The 18,007-nt window shown below is 51.2% G+C and overlaps 1 protein-coding gene across 17 annotated transcripts in view; it reads left to right on the plus strand.

Moving 5' to 3' along the window:
• Nucleotides 1-18,007, plus strand: part of PGAP2 (post-GPI attachment to proteins 2) — a 28,581-nt gene that overhangs the window by 8,473 nt on the left and 2,101 nt on the right. For 6 of the 17 annotated variants that reach the window (XM_063710903.1, XM_063710904.1, XM_055355217.2 and 3 more), the window contains exons 2-5: nucleotides 2,094-2,114; nucleotides 5,051-5,225; nucleotides 16,685-16,769; nucleotides 17,642-17,894. In XM_063710903.1, the coding sequence (XP_063566973.1) occupies nucleotides 2,094-2,114; nucleotides 5,051-5,225; nucleotides 16,685-16,769; nucleotides 17,642-17,894 (534 nt within the window). The other 11 variants (XM_004050489.5, XM_031016480.3, XM_019036777.4 and 8 more) reach the window with 9 other exon arrangements.

Here is an 18,007-nt window from a genome sequence, read left to right on the forward strand (position 1 = left end):
AAGATAGGGAACCATAGCCAGGAGCAGACACCCCTGGTTGGAGCTAGACAAAGAGGATGTCATGAAGCCCCAAGGCAGAAAACCTGAATCTAGTTGCCAAATTTGGAGAGAGGTAGTTCTTTTTGTAAAGTTTTGCTAGTCCATTTGTCCTGGGACCTTAAAGAACAGGATAGGGGAGAACTCAAAATCAAGAAAAGTAGTTTTTAGAACAAGACACTCTTGAGTGCGCACTCTCTCCAGACTTTGGAGCCCCTCAGAGTGCGTCTGAGGTATCTCTGGGTCCTCCACCATTGCTCCACATGAGGCCTGTCAAAGAGAGGGCCTAGACTGGGTGAATGAACGAAAGTGAACACATGAAAAAGAGCTCTGGCAAATTAATCAACAAATGCTAAGTGGCATTAACAGCATATAGCGGATTATGTGAATTATCTCAGGTACCAGACTTGAGTCCTGGTTCTGGCATTTATTAGCCGTGTAAGTAGGTAACTTGGTTTCCCTGTTTTCCTTTGTAAAATGAGGATATTAAATAGTATCTACTGACGGGGGCTCATGCCTGTAATCCCAGCACTTTGGGAGGCCAAGGCAGGTGAATCACCTGAGGTCAGGAATTCAAGACCAGCCTGACCAATATGGCGAAACCCCATCTCTACTAAAAGTACAAAAATTAGCCGGGCATGGTGGTGCCGCCTGTATTCCCAGCTACCCGGGAGGCTGAGATAGGAGAATTGCTTGAACCCGGGAGGTGGAGGTTGCAGTGAGCCGAGATCGTGGCACTGCACTCTAGCCTGGGTGACAGAGTGAGACTCTGTCTCCAAAAAGAAAGAGAGAAAGAAAGAAAAAAAAAAGGCCAGGCGCGGTGGCTTACACCTGTAATCCCAGCTCTTTGGGAAGCTGAGGCGGGGGCAGATCACGAGGTCAGGAGTTTGACACCAGCCTGGCCAAAATGGCAAAACCTCGCCTCTACTAAAAACTACAAAAATTAGCTGGGCGCAGTAGCGGGCGCCTGTAATTCCAGCTACTCGGGAGGCTGAGGCAGGAGAATCGCTTGAACCCTGGAAGCAGAGGTTGCAGTGAGCCGAGATCGTATCTATTTTCACAGGTTTGTTTTTTTTTTTTTTTTTTTTTTAATGGAGTTTCGCTCTTGTCGCCCATGCTTGAGTGCAGTGGTACGATCTCAGCTCACTGCAACCTCCGCCTCCCGGGTTCAAGCGATTCTCCTGCCTCAGCCTCCCAAGTAGCTGGGATTACGGGCGCCCGCCACCGTGCCCGGCTAATTTTTGTATTTTTAGTAGAGACGGGGTTTCGCCATGTTGGCCAGGCTGGTGTCAAACTCCTGACCTCAGGTGATCCGCCCGCCTCGGCCTCCTAAAGTGCTGGGATTACAGGCGTGAGCTACCGCGCCTGGCCCTCACAGGGTTTTTATGAGGATTAAATAAATGAGATAAGAAGTAAGAGTGCCTGGGATATACTGGGTGTTCAGAATGTGTTATTGCTGTGAGGATTTAAGTGGAAAAGTGCGATGTTAGCTATGGCTAGCTTAGAGGTCCTCCACCTGCTGCAGATGCTCTGACTACCCACCAGTGTGCTTGCAGGAGGGATTCTTGGTCCCTTCACCCTCCTTCCCTGTTGGGGTAGGATGGTCTTTGCAAAGGGAGCCAGGGGTCCCCCTCAAGTTCTTTCATGGGTCAGTCATGGTCAGCGTAGGGAGGGAACTCTGGCAGCTGGTTTTGGGGGATCAATCCTCTCATTGTGGGGAGACCCAAGGCTGGTGGCTGGAAATCCTTTCTGCGCTATGTAGGACAGGGCGCCCTCTCCTGAACAAAGGTGGGAACAGCACTAGGCCAGAGTTTCTGGGATGTGCCTCACCGGGTCTCACTGCCTGCAAAGGTGCTCTTCCCATTGCTGAAATGTCCCCAACCGCCCTGACGAGCAAAGTTTGGGGGAGGGGCGCCAGGGCTGGGAGGAAACTGGCTTAATGTTTCAGAAGGGCGAGGCTGGATAGTTCGGTTAGAATGGAGGTGCGAGGCAGGAGAGACGGGCGGATGAGAAAGAAATCCGGCCGCTGTTGAATTAATTTTGTGTTCTTTCAACAGGTGATGGAACGCAGCTGAGAGGTAAGGCGACAAGGTGGCTTATCCAACATGCTCAAACTCAGGTATCCAGAGCTCTTCCGGCTGCCCTCACGCAGCCGAAATTAGTGGGGGCAGATCCGGGCTGTAAAGCATGGTTTGAGGACACGCCAGACTGAGGAGGAGAGCCGGGGGTCGGGGTCTCCAGAAGCGGGGAGGAGCCAGCGGAGGATCTGGGCGCAGTTTCCTCTCTAAGTTCCGCCCCGAGAGCGCCGGCCCCGCCCCCGCCGTTCGCGCTCTGACCAGCCCGCAGAGCCAGCCCTCGACCCAGGGCCACCTGGGCCCCCGGGTTCCGCCGGCAGTCTCGCCACCACCGCGTGGGTGAGTATGGGCATGGATGTGCTGGGCTGCCGGGCAGCCCCGCTCGGGAGCTTGGCCGCGCGGTCTGGCCTCTGCAGGGCCGGGCCCCACGCTGTGGGAGTCCTGGTACCTGCCGTCCTATCGCACACACTCTGTTTCCCAGGAACTGCTGCTGTCTGGACTTGCCGAGCTGGCCCCCTTCTTCTCCCTCCCCAGCATGGGGCCGGGTGTGCAGGGGTTGAGCTCTCCCTTTATTCCGCGGGGCCTCCTGGTCAGGAGTCCTAGGTGGGGAGGATGGGGCCCCGGGGTTGGAACCCCATAGACTAGTTTTGAATGGCAGCTGTGCCATTTATTAGCCTTGGCCTTGAGTAAGTGTTTTGAACCTCCCTGAGCCTCAGTTTCCTCATCTGTAAAATGGAAATATACAGGCTGTAGCACCTGCCTCATAGAATTATGGTGAGATTAAAAGAGACAATGTATATCAAGTACAGAGCAGGGGGCCTAGTATTCCGTAGGCACTCAGTAAATGTGGGTTCAGACTCGAGGCTGAGAAGATCTCTAGGGACTTTGGAGCTGAGGTAGCTCCAAAGAAAGCAATTTTCAGCTAAGTAGTACCTGTGAGGAATGTAGAACTATCTGCAGGCTGAACAATTGCCCTTCAGCTCCACCCTGAGGTGTGGAGTAGAATGGCCAAGTTGGAAGGACCTTAGAGGTAATCTAAACCATGTGATTCCCATGTTGCAGAACTGTGGAAACAGATCTAGAGTGCTTAAGTGGCTTGCCAAAGGTCACACAGCTAAATGGGAGGCCAGGCATACCTCCAAGAATTGGAATGGACTATCCCTTGAACCTCCTCATCAACTCCTGATTTGGGCAGTGCCTCTTCGTTCCCTGAAGATCTAGTCTTCAATTTGGGAATCCTAGTGGTTCCTCAGGGATCTAGAGCTGCAGGCTTCAGGGAGGGATACTGGGAGGGAAGACTAGTGCTACTGCAACTGCAGAGTCTAGGTTTGGGCTGGGTGAGGAAAATGTTCCCCATCTAGGGCCCTAAGGGACTTAGAGTCCATTTAGGGATGATCCAGGGAATGTGTTTTTTTTCTGGGAGGGTCACCAGAGCCACTTCCAGCTCCCTGGGATCCCTGATGCTCCTAAAAGGGAGAGAGGAACTTGAGCAATTGGAGCAGGCTGCCTGATCAGGCCTGGCAGCTGGGGGAAAATGGGTGAGAATGTGGAGGCGTAGCCACCTGGCTTGTTCTGGAATGCTAGGATGGCAACCTAACTGAGATCAGGGTTCTTTTTGAGGGTGGGACTAAAGGGAGAGTCTTGTGGGTGGGGTCAGGAAGAGATGGGACTTGATTTGACAAGGCCTTTGAGCCCAGAAGGGTATATTCTTTATGTGTCTGGAGCCAGCCCTAGCTTGGCAACAACAAGCCAACGTTCCAGGGATGGCTTTCCCCTCAGCTCAGCATAGGGCTTTGAGGAAGAGCCAGCCCTTCTCTCTCTCTGAGTGTCTTGGTTTCTCTATCTTTACAATGGGAATAGGGCTAACTGCCTCATCTATGTAGAATTTGGTTTTTCCTTTTCTTCGTCCTGTGAACAGGTGCCTCTTCTGCCTCTCTCACTGCAGTCCTAACCTGACCTTTCTCAAGTTCAGACACAGAGAGGAAGGGGTCAAGGAAGGCCAGAGTTGCAGTGTGTAACTCTTTGTGGGTCCCACATGTATCTCTTTGTTATGTGATCCTGAGCAGATTCCTGCTCCAACTTTCCCTTCTGTATACTGTGCGGAGCTGGGCTAGGATTGTTGGTATACACTTATTTGTTATAGTTCCTGACCTTAGCTACCCTTATCTAAGGGGGAAATCACAGCCCCCAGGAACCCTCATCTGTGTTCACAGGAGGGTGATGTGGACAGCCCCCTGGGCACTGGGAAGCCTCCAGAAGCTGACCAAGCAGCTCTCTCCAGCAAACAGCAAGCCCAGGCTAGCACCAGGCCTGATTCTGCAAAGCCTTTCACCCTGGGGGCACGTGAGGGAGCAGGCTGGGACAAGCAGGGGGCTTGGGGTTCTGTCAGCTTCCATGGAATCCCTGCCACTGTGGACTGCGGTGCAGGCACACAGAGCCTGGGAAGGGACTGAAGGTGCAGGAGGGCCCTGGGCCAGTGGGGAAGCAATGAGAGCTGATGAGAGGCCTTGAAGCCTGGAGGCTGGGCCTGAGGCTCAAAGGCCTGGGGGAGGAGATGGGCCATTCCATCCACTGGTAGGTTTTAGGGTTGGTTCTTGAAATAAAGAGAGACACTTATTTAAAGCAGCTTCTCTAGTCCTAGGCCTGTCAAGCTAGGCAGAGAGGAGTGAGGAGAAGCTCTCCCAGTCCATTCAAGCTTTATCCTAGCACAGATTTGGTTCATTGTCTTCCCTCTGAAATTGAGGTGGAATGTTGTCTTGGGATTCTGAGTCAGTCTTCCTCATCCAGGGCAAGAGCTATCCGAGTTTAGGTGACTTCCTCCTCAGACTCCCCACCCCACAGCACACAGCTAATTTTAGGACTGAGCACAAGGGCTGACTTTATCACTGAGTCCCAGCCTTGCTGCCTGGGGCCCTGACAGCATGCCACTCCATCCCCAGGTCTGACAAGATGTACCAGGTCCCACTGCCACTGGATCGGGATGGGACCCTGGTACGGCTCCGCTTCACCATGGTGGCCCTGGTCACGGTCTGCTGTCCACTTGTCGCCTTCCTCTTCTGCATCCTCTGGTCCCTGCTCTTCCACTTCAAGGAGACAACGGCCACACACTGTGGGGTAGGGCATGGGGACACTGATACCTCATATTCAGGCCGATCTGGATCTTCTTTAGATCTTGAATATCTTTTAACAAGATTAGCCAGCTCTCCACTGGGGCCCATCAAACATACGGGGCTGCTGGGGGGATGCCTGCAAATTGAAATCTCAAGGGTTAGTCTCCCTCTGCCTTCTGTGAGGTTCTGGAGGCTGGAGTCACTGAAGTGTAATATAGAGTCAGTAAATGAATTACAAGTATAACAGAGTTTGACACATGTCCCACCCTATTTACTTTGATATCCTAGAGAAAGTAGTCTTACATCTTTCTTCCTGGCCCCGCGCCCCGTATCCCTGTCCAGAGGGCGGACCTAGAGCCAAATCCTTACTTCATAGAAGAGCAGATTCTGGAACCCCAGGGTTTTCTGGGAAGTGGAGAGAGAACAGGATTGGGCTAGAGGGTATTTTGGGCCTCTTAATGTAGCACTATGGGCTTGTGCCTGTCTCTGTAGGAATGTGATTCAGTATATGTGTGTGTGATTGTGAGGGTCATGACTGTATATAATGGGTTTGAGTGGGTCGTGTGTGACAGAGACTGTATCTGTGCCTGTCTGTATGGAGATCTGATTATGTACGTGTGTATGTGTCCTGGGGTGAGTCCCATGGCCTCTAAGATTCCATAGATGTCTGTGTACCCTCTGGACAGGGATATGGGGTGCGGGGCCAGGAAGAAAGATGTAAGACCACTTTCTCTAGGATATCAAAGTAAGTGGGGTGGGACATGTGTCAAACTCTGTTATACTTGTAATTCATTTACTGACTCTATATTACCTGAGACAGAGACCCAGCCTCAGTTTCCTCATGTCTGAAATAGAATTGATTAGCTGGGCATGGGGATATGCACCTGTAGTCCTAGCTCCTCAGGAGCCTGAGGTGGGAGGATTGCTTGAGCCTAGAAGTCTGAGGCTGGAGTGAGCTATGGTTTTCTCACTGTACTTCAGCCTGATGACATAGTGAGACCCCCATTTCTAAAAAATAAAATAGGGTTGATAATTCCTGTCCTGCTCCTTCCCAGGGCTAGTGTAGAGCTCTAGGTAGAAGAGGGATAGGAAGGTAGTTTAGGGCGGATGATGAAATGTGAGGAGCAGAAGGAGGAGGAGGAAGAGACTGTCAGGTGGGAAGGCAGGGCAGGAAATGAACTTAGCCTAGGGGCTTTAGGTGGAGAAGAGGCAGATTCTGCACATGGACCATTGGGGTCCCTCAGAGTTCTGAAGGCCCCAGCCAGCTGGATCCCCACTTCATGTAAAGAGCATCTGCTTCAGAGAAATGGCTAGGATTAGCAGTGGGGTCTAGCTGTGAGTATGGGGTGGAGCCCCACTTCTTTACTTCACGTGACTGGAGTTTCCTCTCCTCCTGATTTGTCAGTGGGTAGACATGGGTGTTGAGGTATGGACACCCAATCTGATGAGACCTGGGGCTGGGAGCTATTAGAAAGAACTGGACGAAAAGGGCGAACAGGCGATCTGAAGGGAAGGATTACCCTTTTGTGACCTAGTACATGACCTAGTACCTATTATCTCAGATAATGCATCAGATATTCCTGTTACGCTAGCCGCTCCTGATCATCCCGCAAAACCCTGCCCCGCTAGCTCTAAAATGTCTTCCCTATCCTCCTTGGGGCTAACGTAATCACTCCCTCCTCTGAGTGCCCACAGTTCCCTGTGTTATCTATCACATCATATTTGTGTCTGTCTTCCTTACCAGATGGGGATCTCCTTGAAGGCAGGCACTGCATTTGAGTGAGAAAGTATTTGGGGTTTTTTTATTTGTTTTAGAGGCAGGGTCTCATTTCTGTCGCCCAGGCCAGAGTGCAGTGGCATGATCATAGCTCACTGCAGCCTCAAACTCCTGGGATCAAGCAGTCTTCCTAACCTCAGACTCCTGAGTAGTTAGGACTACAGATGTGAGCCACTACACCCAGCTTAATTTAAAAAAAAAATTGTGGAGATGGGGTCTCGCCATGTTGCCTAGGCTGGAGTGCAGTGGCATGATCATAGCTCGCTGCATCCTCAACCACCAGGGCATAAGTAATCCTCCTGCCTCAGCCTCCTGAGTAGCTAGGACAATAGGTATGCACAACCATGCCCAGCTAATTTTTGTGTATGTGTGTGGAGACGGGGTCTCACACTGTTGCCCAGGCTGGTCTTGAACTCCTGACCTCAAGTGATCCTCCCACCTCGACTCCCAAAGCACTGGGATTATAGGCGTGAGCCACTGTGCCTGGCCAGAAAGTGTTGGTTGAATAAATGATTAGGACTCCCTAGCCCAGTGCCCTGGGGAAAGGAAGGCATGGTATAAGTCAATCATAGTCCAAGCAAAATTATAATATTTGTATGGCATATGGAGTTAAACAGACTAGGCTGTTTGCTCTGCCCCTTGTGGCTGACCCCAAGGGCTGATGGCATCAATACCCTATTAGCTAGGTTATTGCATATCTTGCATACCTATTACCTGTTCTGGGCATACCAGTTAGGGAATTAAGATATAGATAGTTGCTGGAGTACTTGGTCCCTCTGGAGCAGTACTAGGTCTGTGACCCTGAGGGTATGTTGTCCCCACTGCCTGAGCCTACGGTGTTGGTTCCACCTTGGAATTTTTATATTTGCTCTGAATTTCCCACTCAGAGTATCCCAGAAATGGCCAGCCCTAGGAATAAAAGAAGCAAGCTAGTCCATCATATCTGTAATTGATTACTTTGCCTCTGCTCGCATATCCCCAGTGATGGGGAGCTTCCTTCCTCCCCAGGTAGCCTGTTCTAAGGAAGCTTAATAACTAATAATTAGCCTTTTTATTTTATTTTCTTTCTTTCTTTTTATTGAGACAGAGTCTCACTCTGTTGCCCAGGCTTGAGTGCAGTGGCATGATCTCAGCTCACTGCAACCTCCGCCTCTTGGGTTCAAGCAATTCTCCTGCCTCAGCCTCCTGAGTAGCTGGGATTACAGGTGCCCGCCACCACACCCGGCTAATTTTTGTATTTTTGGTATTGACGGGGTTTCGTCATGTTGGCCAGGCTCGTCTCGAACTCCTGACCTCAGGTGATCCACCTGCCTTGGCCTCCCAAAGTGCTAGGATTAAAGGCGTGAGCCACCATGCCCAGCCTCTTTTTTTTTTTTCTTTCTTCTTCTTTTTTTTCTTTTAACAGAGATAGGTTCTCACTATGTTGCCCGGGCTGGTCTTCAACTCCTGAGCTCAAGTGATCCTCCTGCCTCAGCCTTCCAGAGTGCTAGGATTACAGGCTTGAGCCACTGTGCCTAGCCCAAGCTTTTTCTTTCCTTCTTTCATTCTTTCCTTCTTTTCTTTCTTTCTTTCTTTCTTTCTTTCTTTCTTTCTTTCTTTCTTTCTTTCTTTCCTTCTTTCCTTCCTTCTTTCCTTCTTTCCTTCTTTCTTTCCTTCTTTCTTTTCTTTCTTTTCTTCCTTTCCTTCCCTTTCCCTTTCCCTTTCCTTTCCTTTCTTTTCTTTTCTTTTTGAGGCAGGGTCTTGCTCTGTTGCCCAGGCTGGAGTGCAGTGGCACGATCTTGGCTCACTGCGACCTCTGCCTCCTGGGTTCAAGCCATTCTTATGCCTCAGCCTCCCGAATAGCTGAGATTACAGGCATGCACCACCATGCCTGGCTCATTTTTTGTATTTTTAGGAGAGATGGGGTTTCACTATGCTGGCCAGGCTGAAGCTTTTACTTATAGTGAGTATGTACTTACTTTCCAGTGAGTCTCTGCCTTGGCCCTGGCTCTGCTTTGCCGTAGAACTATTCTCTCCTCGTGGCTTCAGGTCAGCCCTGTAGAGACAAGAAGACAGTAATGAGGGGCCTTGAGTCTGTCTTCTTCTTCTTTTCTTTTTTCTTGAGATGGAGTCTTGCTTTGTCACCCAGGCTGGAGTGCCATGGCACGATCTCGGCTTACTGCAACCTCCGCCTCCCAGGTTCAAGCGATTCTCCTGTCTCAGCCTCCCGAATAGCTGGGATTACAGGCACACGCCACCATGACTGGCTAACTTTTTGTATTTTAGTAGTGACGGGGTTTCACTGTGTTACCCAGGCTGGTCTCGAACTCCTGACCTCAGGCAATCTAGTTCCTTCAGGCAACCTTCCCAGGAAATGGTTTCCAGGCTCTTCCCTATCCTGAATGTACCGTTGAACTTGGCCCAGTTTGTCACTATTCTCTGCTGGGCCTTGATTTGGGTATAGAACTCCAGGTGGCCTGGGCAGTACAGGCAAAAGCAGGACCATTCATTCTTATTCCTGGCTGTTAGACCTCTGTTGAGGCAGCCTGAGCTGCTATTAGCTGTTTCTGCACAGGTACAGGCTGAACATCGATATCTCATATTCAGGCTTGTTGAGATCTCTTTTGTATCCTGCTTCTATCATCATAGGATTTAGCCATTTCTCCAGTGAGGCCCAACAAGCCCTCTCAGTCCTGCTCTAACAAAAAACGGCCAGACCCCTTTTTGCTTTCTCTCTTTCCCTTATTGGAAACCTGCCTATGACCCTGGATACAACTCTCAGAAAGGTCCCTGCCCCCATCATTGGCAAAGAAGCTACTGCCAGCTGACCTCAGCCACTATCACTTCTTACCTTTGCAGAGTGTTCTAGGATTTATGACATATGCTTGTTGATCCTGGGAAGGATGTGTGCCTGGGCAGGCGTGGAGAATTGGGTACTGTGGGCGGGAGGGCAGGCCCTGAGGAGCAGGGGGTGGGACCCTCCAGTCTTAGAATAGTCCCAGTCTGGCTACAACCTTCAACCCAAGACCCGGATTCTTCAGCACCGAGCGTGAGTGTTGCTTCATGAGGCCCCCACCCCATTCCTGGGTCTCCTTGGTGGAGGGAAGTATGAGTGCCGAGGGGAGACTGGGTCCTAGGCCTTTTAATATCAAGCCATCTCTGTCTGCCTCAGCTTGATCCAGAGGGAAGCCCAGCTTGAGGGGTCAAGGTGTTTGGGCAGTGGGGTTGTGAGGGGGAGTTGTCTGCCAGGAGGTAGAAGAGATTGGAAGAAGCTCAGTTCCCTGGGTCTGGGTCTGACCTGGACAGAGATCTCCTGGGTCTGGCCCAGGACAGCAGGCTCAAGCTCAGTGGAGAAGGTTTCCATGACCCTCAGATTCCCCCAAACCTTGGATTGGGTGACACTGCATCTCCTCAGAGAGGGAGGAGATGTAGGTCTGGGCCTCCACAGGGACCTGGTATTTTAGGATCAGGGTACCGCTGGCCTGAGGCTTGGATCATTCAGAGCCTGGGGGTGAAATGGCTGGCAGCCTGTGGCCCCATTGAAATAGGCTCTGGGGCACTCCCTCTGTTCCTGGTTGAACTTGGGTAAGGAGCAGGAATGTGGTCAGACAGGGTCAGTGGGAGGGCTTTGGCCATTCTGAGCCAATGGTCCTTTGTTAGTTGGCCTGAAAGAAGCCGTGACTTAGAACCTGAAGCTGTCAGGTGGCAAGAGGCCTTAGTCCTGGTGTTTGATCCTGGCATAGTTCTGGGCCTCAGTCTCCCCTTCTGTGAAATGGGAATAATAACCTTTCTACCTCTGACCCTTCTCCTGAGTGGCTATGAGGGTTGTGAGAGTGAGGTGGGCCACCAGAGCTCCCTGTCCAAGCCACCGGGAGCCTCTCTTCTGTAGGCTCTTCAAGAGGTGGACCTAGAGTATCACTGTGCCAAGGGGATTCCTAAGCTCTGACCCTGCCTGTCTCTGCTGCTCCTGTCCCATCTCCCTCTGATCCTTCTCCTCTGCACTGTCTTCCTTTTCCCCTTATGCCTTTTCTACCCTTTCTGCTCTGGCTTTTCCTTATACTCTGAGGAGCCATCTCTGGAAAAGGCCCCACTTTCCCAGACCCAGGTGTCCTACCAGGCCCCAAGTTGTATCCCTCGTGCTGCTTAGGCCACGCCCTGCAGGATGTTCTCTGCGGCCTCCCAGCCTTTGGACCCCGATGGGACCTTGTTCCGGCTTCGCTTCACAGCCATGGTCTGGTGGGTCATCACTTTTCCTGTGTTCGGCTTCTTCTTCTGCATCATCTGGTCCCTGGTGTTCCACTTTGAGTACACGGTGGCCACTGACTGTGGGGTGAGTGCTAGCTCCCCAGCCCCTGGGTCAGGGCCAGGTCAGGAGGTGGCAGTTAGGGTAGAATTAGATAGTGGAGAGGAAGTGGAGGATCAGAGAGAGGGAAAGGGACAAGGGGATGGGGGAAGGGTAGGTAAGTCAGAGTCAGAGATAATTCATGGGGGGAGACTCAGAGAGAATAGAATCACAGTCCTCCCTGAGTTGGAAGATGATGATAGAAATGCAAGGGAGATGACGGGCACAGTGGCTCATACCTGTAATCTCAGCACCTTGGGAGGGCGAAGCCAGTGGATCACTCGAGTTCAGTTTGAGACCAGCCTGGGCAACACGGTGAAACCCCGTCCGTACAAAAAATGCAAAAAAATTAGCTGGGTGCCCTGGCATGCCCCTGTAGTCCCAGCTACTTGGGAGGCTAAGGCAGGAGAATTGCTTGAGGCTGGGAGGTGGACATTTCAGTGAGCTGAGTTCACACCATTATACTCCAGCCTGGGTGACAGGAGTACAACTCTGTCTCAAAAACAAAACAAAATAAAAAAAAAAACAGCAGGCTCTACACTGTGGCTCATGCCTGTAATCCCAGCACTTTGAGAGGCCGAGGTGGGAGGATCACCTGAGGTCAGGAGTTTGAGACCAGCCTGGCCAACATGGTAAAACCCTGTCTCTACTAAAAAATACAAAAAAATTAGCTGGGCTTGGTGATGTGTGCCTGTAATCCCAGCTACTCAGGAGGCTTGAGGCAAGAGAATTGCTTGAACCCGGGAGGCGGAGGTTGCAGTGAGCCAAGATCGTGCCAAAAAAAAAAACACAAAACAATAACAGTGCAAGGGAGTTGGGGGTTAGAGGGGGTGATTGGGGAAGAGAAGGGATTGGAATGGGCAGGAGAGGTCATGAGAGGAAGGAGGCAGATTGGAAAGGAAGCCAGGACTGAGGAGGTAAAATTAGGCCAGAAGATGGGAGATGTAACAAGTGGCTTTGGCCCAGACTCGGGGACTGACCTTGGAGGATCCATCCTCAGCTCTGGTCTGGATCCTCAAGCTTTGTTTCTCCTACTGGCAGCCCCAGGCCCCACAACCTGTGTCCACTCAGGGATCTGCCAGCCAGAAACCTGGATGGACTTCTATCTCCCACAGTCAGTCCACTAGGCCTTTCCTGGGGGCCCAGGGATAAAGGTTCTGTGCTAGGGGCATGGAATTAGATATGGACTTGCCCTTAACATCTCATTGTTACAAGAGTCAGTCCTTAGACACAGACTGTCACAACACAGTGGTCTGGGGTTCCTATTATGATTAAAAAAAGAGTACAGTGACTGTGGGGCTCAGAGGAGGCACTTCACGCAGCTTGGACATTGGGGATCACTTCCTTCTTGGAGGAGGGGACATTGTTGCTCTGTGGTAAAGAAGGCTCTTTGTGAATGCCAGGCCGGCAACTTTTGATACTATCCAGAGGGCAATTTTTATCAAGAGCTTTGGAAAGATTTTAGGCAGGAAAGGGACGTGATCAGATTTGTGCTTTACGTATTTATTTATTTAGAGACAGGATCTCACTCTGTCTCCCAGGCGGGAGTACAGTGACCTGATCTTGGCTCATTGCAGCCTTGACCTCCTGGGCTCAGGTGATTCCTCGCCTCAGCCTCAGCCTTGGGTAGCTGGGACTACAGGTGCATGCCACCATGCCTGGCTAATTCTTATATTTTTTTTGTAGAGATGGGGTATTGCCATGTTGTGTAGGCTGGAGATTTGTGCTTTAGAACACCATTCTAGCTTCTGAGTGGAGAACAGCTTTAAGGTCAGGGGCAAGAGTAGGGTATAAGGAGGCTAGTGCAGTAGCTCATGCTACTGGGGGAACCAGAGCCAAGATGCGGACTGTGAGGGTAGAGAGGAGGGATGGAGTCTAGAGAGGTGTAGAAAGTGGGATTGACAGCAATTGGAGTTTTTGTGCAGTTGGCATGGGGCGGGGGACAGTAGGGTAGCTAGAGAAGGCATCTATAATGTGGGGGGACTTTTACCTGAGGCCAAAGGAATGAATCTTACGGTGAAATCTGAGGTGCTGTGAAAGGGGATTTTGGGGAACCCTGCTTTATACCATACGAGTTTCTGATCTACTGTCCTATCAGAAAGGGCTTATCCTCCTGTCTCTCAGTACTCTTAGCTCTGGGCACATGGGGAAGTTTGGGGTGAGCTGTGTACCCAGTTTCTCATAGCTCCTGATGTTGCTTGTTGCTGGTGCAGTCGGTGAGTGGGGAACTTGTGTGCTGGGAATGGGGCTGGCGGTAGGAGTACATGTACCTGATTATGTGTATGTGTCTGTGTGTATATGTGCGTGTGTGTGTACATGATGGAAGAGACAGTCCCTGCTCTTAGAATCCCACCCCCATCCCTAATCTGAGAGAAGCTCATGAAGACAGGACCAGCAGCCACAGTGCCCTAACTCTCTCTTCCTCCTGAGGCCTTCCCCAAACTGTATCATTTCTCCCCAGTACCTGTTCCCAACAGTGGTCAGGGTTCAGGGCCCTTGAATCCTTTAGGCTCTCCCAGTCAAGCTTTAGATGGTGGTCCTGTTTTCCTTAAAGTAGCTGAGATTGGGGAGTAGTTTTCAGATTGAATATTCCAGGAAGCAGAGGCAACGCTCTGACTAACTCAACTCAGAGTAACAGCAAGGCAGAAAAATCAAGTAAGGAGACTTGGAGGTTCCTGCGTCTCTCCCATAAGCAGACCTTCCCATGCTCTGTGGCCATGTAGCTCACAGCGTTTTTGCATTCTTTACAGGAAATTTTGTCTTCTGAAAGCCATCACGTATTGTACTTAACTGCATGCCAGATACTGCAGATGTTTTATACACGTTATATTTAGAATTCATATGGCTTGGCATGTTGGCTCACGCCTGTAATCCCAGCACTTTGGCAGGTGAATCACTTAAGGTCAGGAGTTCAAGACCAGCCTGGCCAACATGGTGAAACCCCATCTCTACTAAAAATACAAAAATTAGAGGCCAGGCGCCTGTAATCCCAGCTACTCGGGAGACTGAGGCAGGAGAATTGCTTGAACCTGGGAGGTGGAGTTTGCAATGAGTTGAGACCGCACCATTGCACTCCAGCCTAGGCAACAAGAGTGAAACTCCATCTCAAAAAAAAAAAAAAGAAAAATTAGCTGCGTGTGGTGGCACCTCTAGTCCCAGCTACTCAGCAGGCTGAAGCACGAGAATCACTTGAACCTGGGAGGCGGAGGTTGCAATGAGCCAAGATTATGCCACTGTACTCCAGCCTGGGTGACAGAGCGAGACCCTGTCTCAAAAAAATAAATAAATAAAGAGAATTCATAAACACCCTGCAAGGTAGGTGGTGTTATACCCATTTTACCAATGAGGAAATTGGAGCTCAGAGAGGTGAAGTGACTTGCTCAAGGTCACCCAGCTAATAAAGGCAGAGCTGGGATGCAGACACAGCTTTGTGCAGTTCCTGAGCCTCTATGCTGCCCCTTCACATTACTCAGAGTGCATGTCTGAGCCTGGTCTCAAGCTATGATATCTCAAGCTATGGTATCTCAAGCTATGGCTTTGAGACCAGCATCTTCTCTCCCAGAGCTCTACATTTAGCTTCCTCTGACAGTGCAGAGGGGAATCCATCTCTTTTTTGTGGAGGCTGTGAAGCCCCATGGCTAGTCTTGCCCCAGGCCTACCTGTGGGCTGCCCTATGAGCCGCCTTCAGCATTGCTCACCTTCTCAGCAGTCTGGCATCTCATTGAAAGAAAAGAATGATGGTCCTTAAGAACTCCACTTCCGAAGACTGTCCCTCCATAGTTAGAGCAAATTCATTCCCTTGCTGGGTTGCTGGGCTCTGGCACTGCGCTGGCCCTCGTTGGAGGTCTGCAGAAGTGCACAGAAAGTGTGGGCAATGGACTGGCCATTTCCACAGTTTTGGAAACTTTTAAAAATCCATATTCTTGCTGTGGGGGGTGGCTCACGCCTGTAATCCCAGCACTTTGGGAGGCCGAGGCAGGCAGATCACCAGAGGTCAGGAGTTCCGAGACGAGCCTGCCCAACATGGTGAAACCCCATCTCTACTAAAAATACAAAATTAGCTGGGCGTGGCAGCAGGCGCCTGTAATCCCAGTTACTTGGGAGGCTGAGGCAGGAGAATTGCTTGACCGCAGGAAGCGGAGGTTGCAGTGAGCCAAAATTGCGCCACTGCACTCCAACCTGAGCAACACAGCGAGACTCCATCTCAAAAAAAAAAAAAAGCATATTCTGGCTTGGCGTGGTGGCTTATGCCTGTAATCCCAGCAGTTTGAGAGGCCGAGGGGGGTGGATTGTTTGAGTCCAGGAGTTCTAGACCAGCCTGGGCAACATGGCAAAACCCTGTTGCTACTAAAAAAAAAAAAAAAAAAAAAAATCCAAAAAATTAGCCACGCATGGTGGTGGCTACTTGGGAGGCTAAGGTGGGAGAATCACCTGAGCCCAGAAAGTAGAGGCTGCAGTGAGCTGAGATCGTGCTATGGCACTCCAGCCTGGGCAACCGAAGTGAGACCCTGTCTCCAAAAACAAAAGCAAAAACAAAACGGCCGGGCGCCGTGGCTCACGTCTGTAGTCCCAGCACTTTGGGAGGCCAAGGTGGGCAGATCACGAGGTCAGGAGATTGAGACCATCCTGGCTAACACGGTGAAACCCCATCTCTACTAAAAATACAAAAAATTAGCTGGGCGTGGTGACGGGCGCCTATAGTCCCAGCTACTCGGGAGGCTGAGGCAGGAGAATGGCATGAACCCTGGAGGCGGAGGTTGCAGTGAGCAGAGATCGCGCCACTGCACTCCAGCCTAGGCGACAGTGTGAGATTCCGTCTCAAAAAGAGAAAAAAAAGCAGATTCTGGCCAAGCGAGGTGGCTCATGCCTGTAGTGCCAGCACTTTGGGAGGCCAAGGCAGATGGATAGCTTAAACCCAGGAGTTTGAGACCAGCATGGGACACATGACGAAACCCTGTCTCTACAAAAATTAGCCTGCTACTCAGGAGGCTGAAGTGAGAGGATCACCTGAGCCCAGGAGGTCAAGGCTGCAGTGAGTCATGATCATGCTACTGCACTCCAGCCTAGGCGACAGAGTGAGACCCTGTCTCAAAAAGGGGGAAAACAAAATTAAAAAATTAAAAAATGCAGATCCTCAGGTTCCAAGCCTTCTGCATTTTCAAACAATTCCCCCAGTGAGTTGTATGGGTAATTAAAGTTTGTGAAGCACTGCTCTAGGCCCTGGAGTCTAAGAGAGCCTCTTCCCATCTTTGGCTTTCCTGTCCCCATCTAAACCATTGTTCAGTCATCCCCCGTCCTTTCACCTCTCAAACAAGCAAGACACCAGTCCCTGCAGCTGTGTATCATCTTCTCCTTTTTCCTTAAGGACTGAGGCTTCCATAGGAGTTCCAGGCATTAAGATGGATGGTGGAGATGCACAAGAACATGGTCATTTCCTTAGACTACCCCAGGTTAGGAGCACCCACTTTCTTTTTTCTTTTCTTTTTTTTTTTTTTTTTTTTGAGACAGAGTCTCTGTTGCCCAGGCTGGCATGCAGTGGCACAATCTTGGCTCACTGCAAGCTCCGCTTCCCAGGTTCACGCAGTTCTGATCAGCCTCCTGAGTAGCTGCGACTACAGGCGCTGGCCACCACGCCCGGCTAATTTTTTTTTTTTTTAGTAGGGACAGAGTTTTGCCATGTTGGCCAGGCTGGTCTTTAACTCCTGACCTCGGGTGATCCACCCACCTCGGCCTCCCAAAGTGCTGGGATTACAGGCGTGAGCCATCGTGCCCAGCCCACCCACTTTCTTAATCATGATCAGAGCAGGGGTGCCGTTCTACCACCTTGGCACACCTGCCTAGAGGAATGAGTGGCGCTGGGAGCAGACTGAGGAACATCTTAGCTGAGCGGTGAATCCAGCACTGTTCTAAGGAAGCTCAGATGGTCTGTGACTCATCCCTGTCCTCTGGACTGAATCTGAGGTCTTGGAACTCACCCAGGGTCTTAGCGGAGGCACAGCTCTGAGCTATGGGTGTAGAGCATCTGAACCCATCTACACATTGACCAAACACAGGCAGGTTCCAGTCTGCGGGGGAGATGGAGAAGGTCCCAGCATGCTGCTGCACAAATCCCAGGATAGCTGGGGAATGAGAATCCAGCACTTTGGGCCTAGGACCTGGAAGGGAGGTCTTTTGGGAGAGGTATGGGGACATCTGAAGGAGGACTTCTTGGAAGGGGAGGGGCTGGAGCAGAGGCAAGAGTGATTTTGTCAGATGGAGAGAAGGTTCTCCACATGGGCGGGGCTGGCAGAGGCAGATGCCCAGACAGGTCACAACTCTCTAGGTGCCCAATTACCTGCCCTCGGTGAGCTCAGCCATCGGCGGGGAGGTGCCCCAGCGCTACGTGTGGCGTTTCTGCATCGGCCTGCACTCGGCGCCTCGCTTCTTGGTGGCCTTCGCCTACTGGAACCACTACCTCAGCTGCACCTCCCCGTGTTCCTGCTATCGCCCGCTCTGCCGCCTCAACTTCGGCCTCAATGTCGTGGAGAACCTCGCGTTGCTAGTGCTCACTTATGTCTCCTCCTCCGAGGACTTCAGTGGGTGCCTGGATGAGGGAGGAGTGGGGAAGTGTTCCCTGAGGGGACAGGCCTGCCCCTACCACATTCGGACCTTCCTACTTAGTGGTGTGGGCACTCCCTGCAATGTGGCT

The sequence above is a fragment of the Gorilla gorilla genome, chromosome 9 (genome assembly GCF_029281585.2).
Source record: "Gorilla gorilla gorilla isolate KB3781 chromosome 9, NHGRI_mGorGor1-v2.1_pri, whole genome shotgun sequence".
Classification (NCBI taxonomy): Eukaryota; Metazoa; Chordata; class Mammalia; order Primates; family Hominidae; genus Gorilla; species Gorilla gorilla.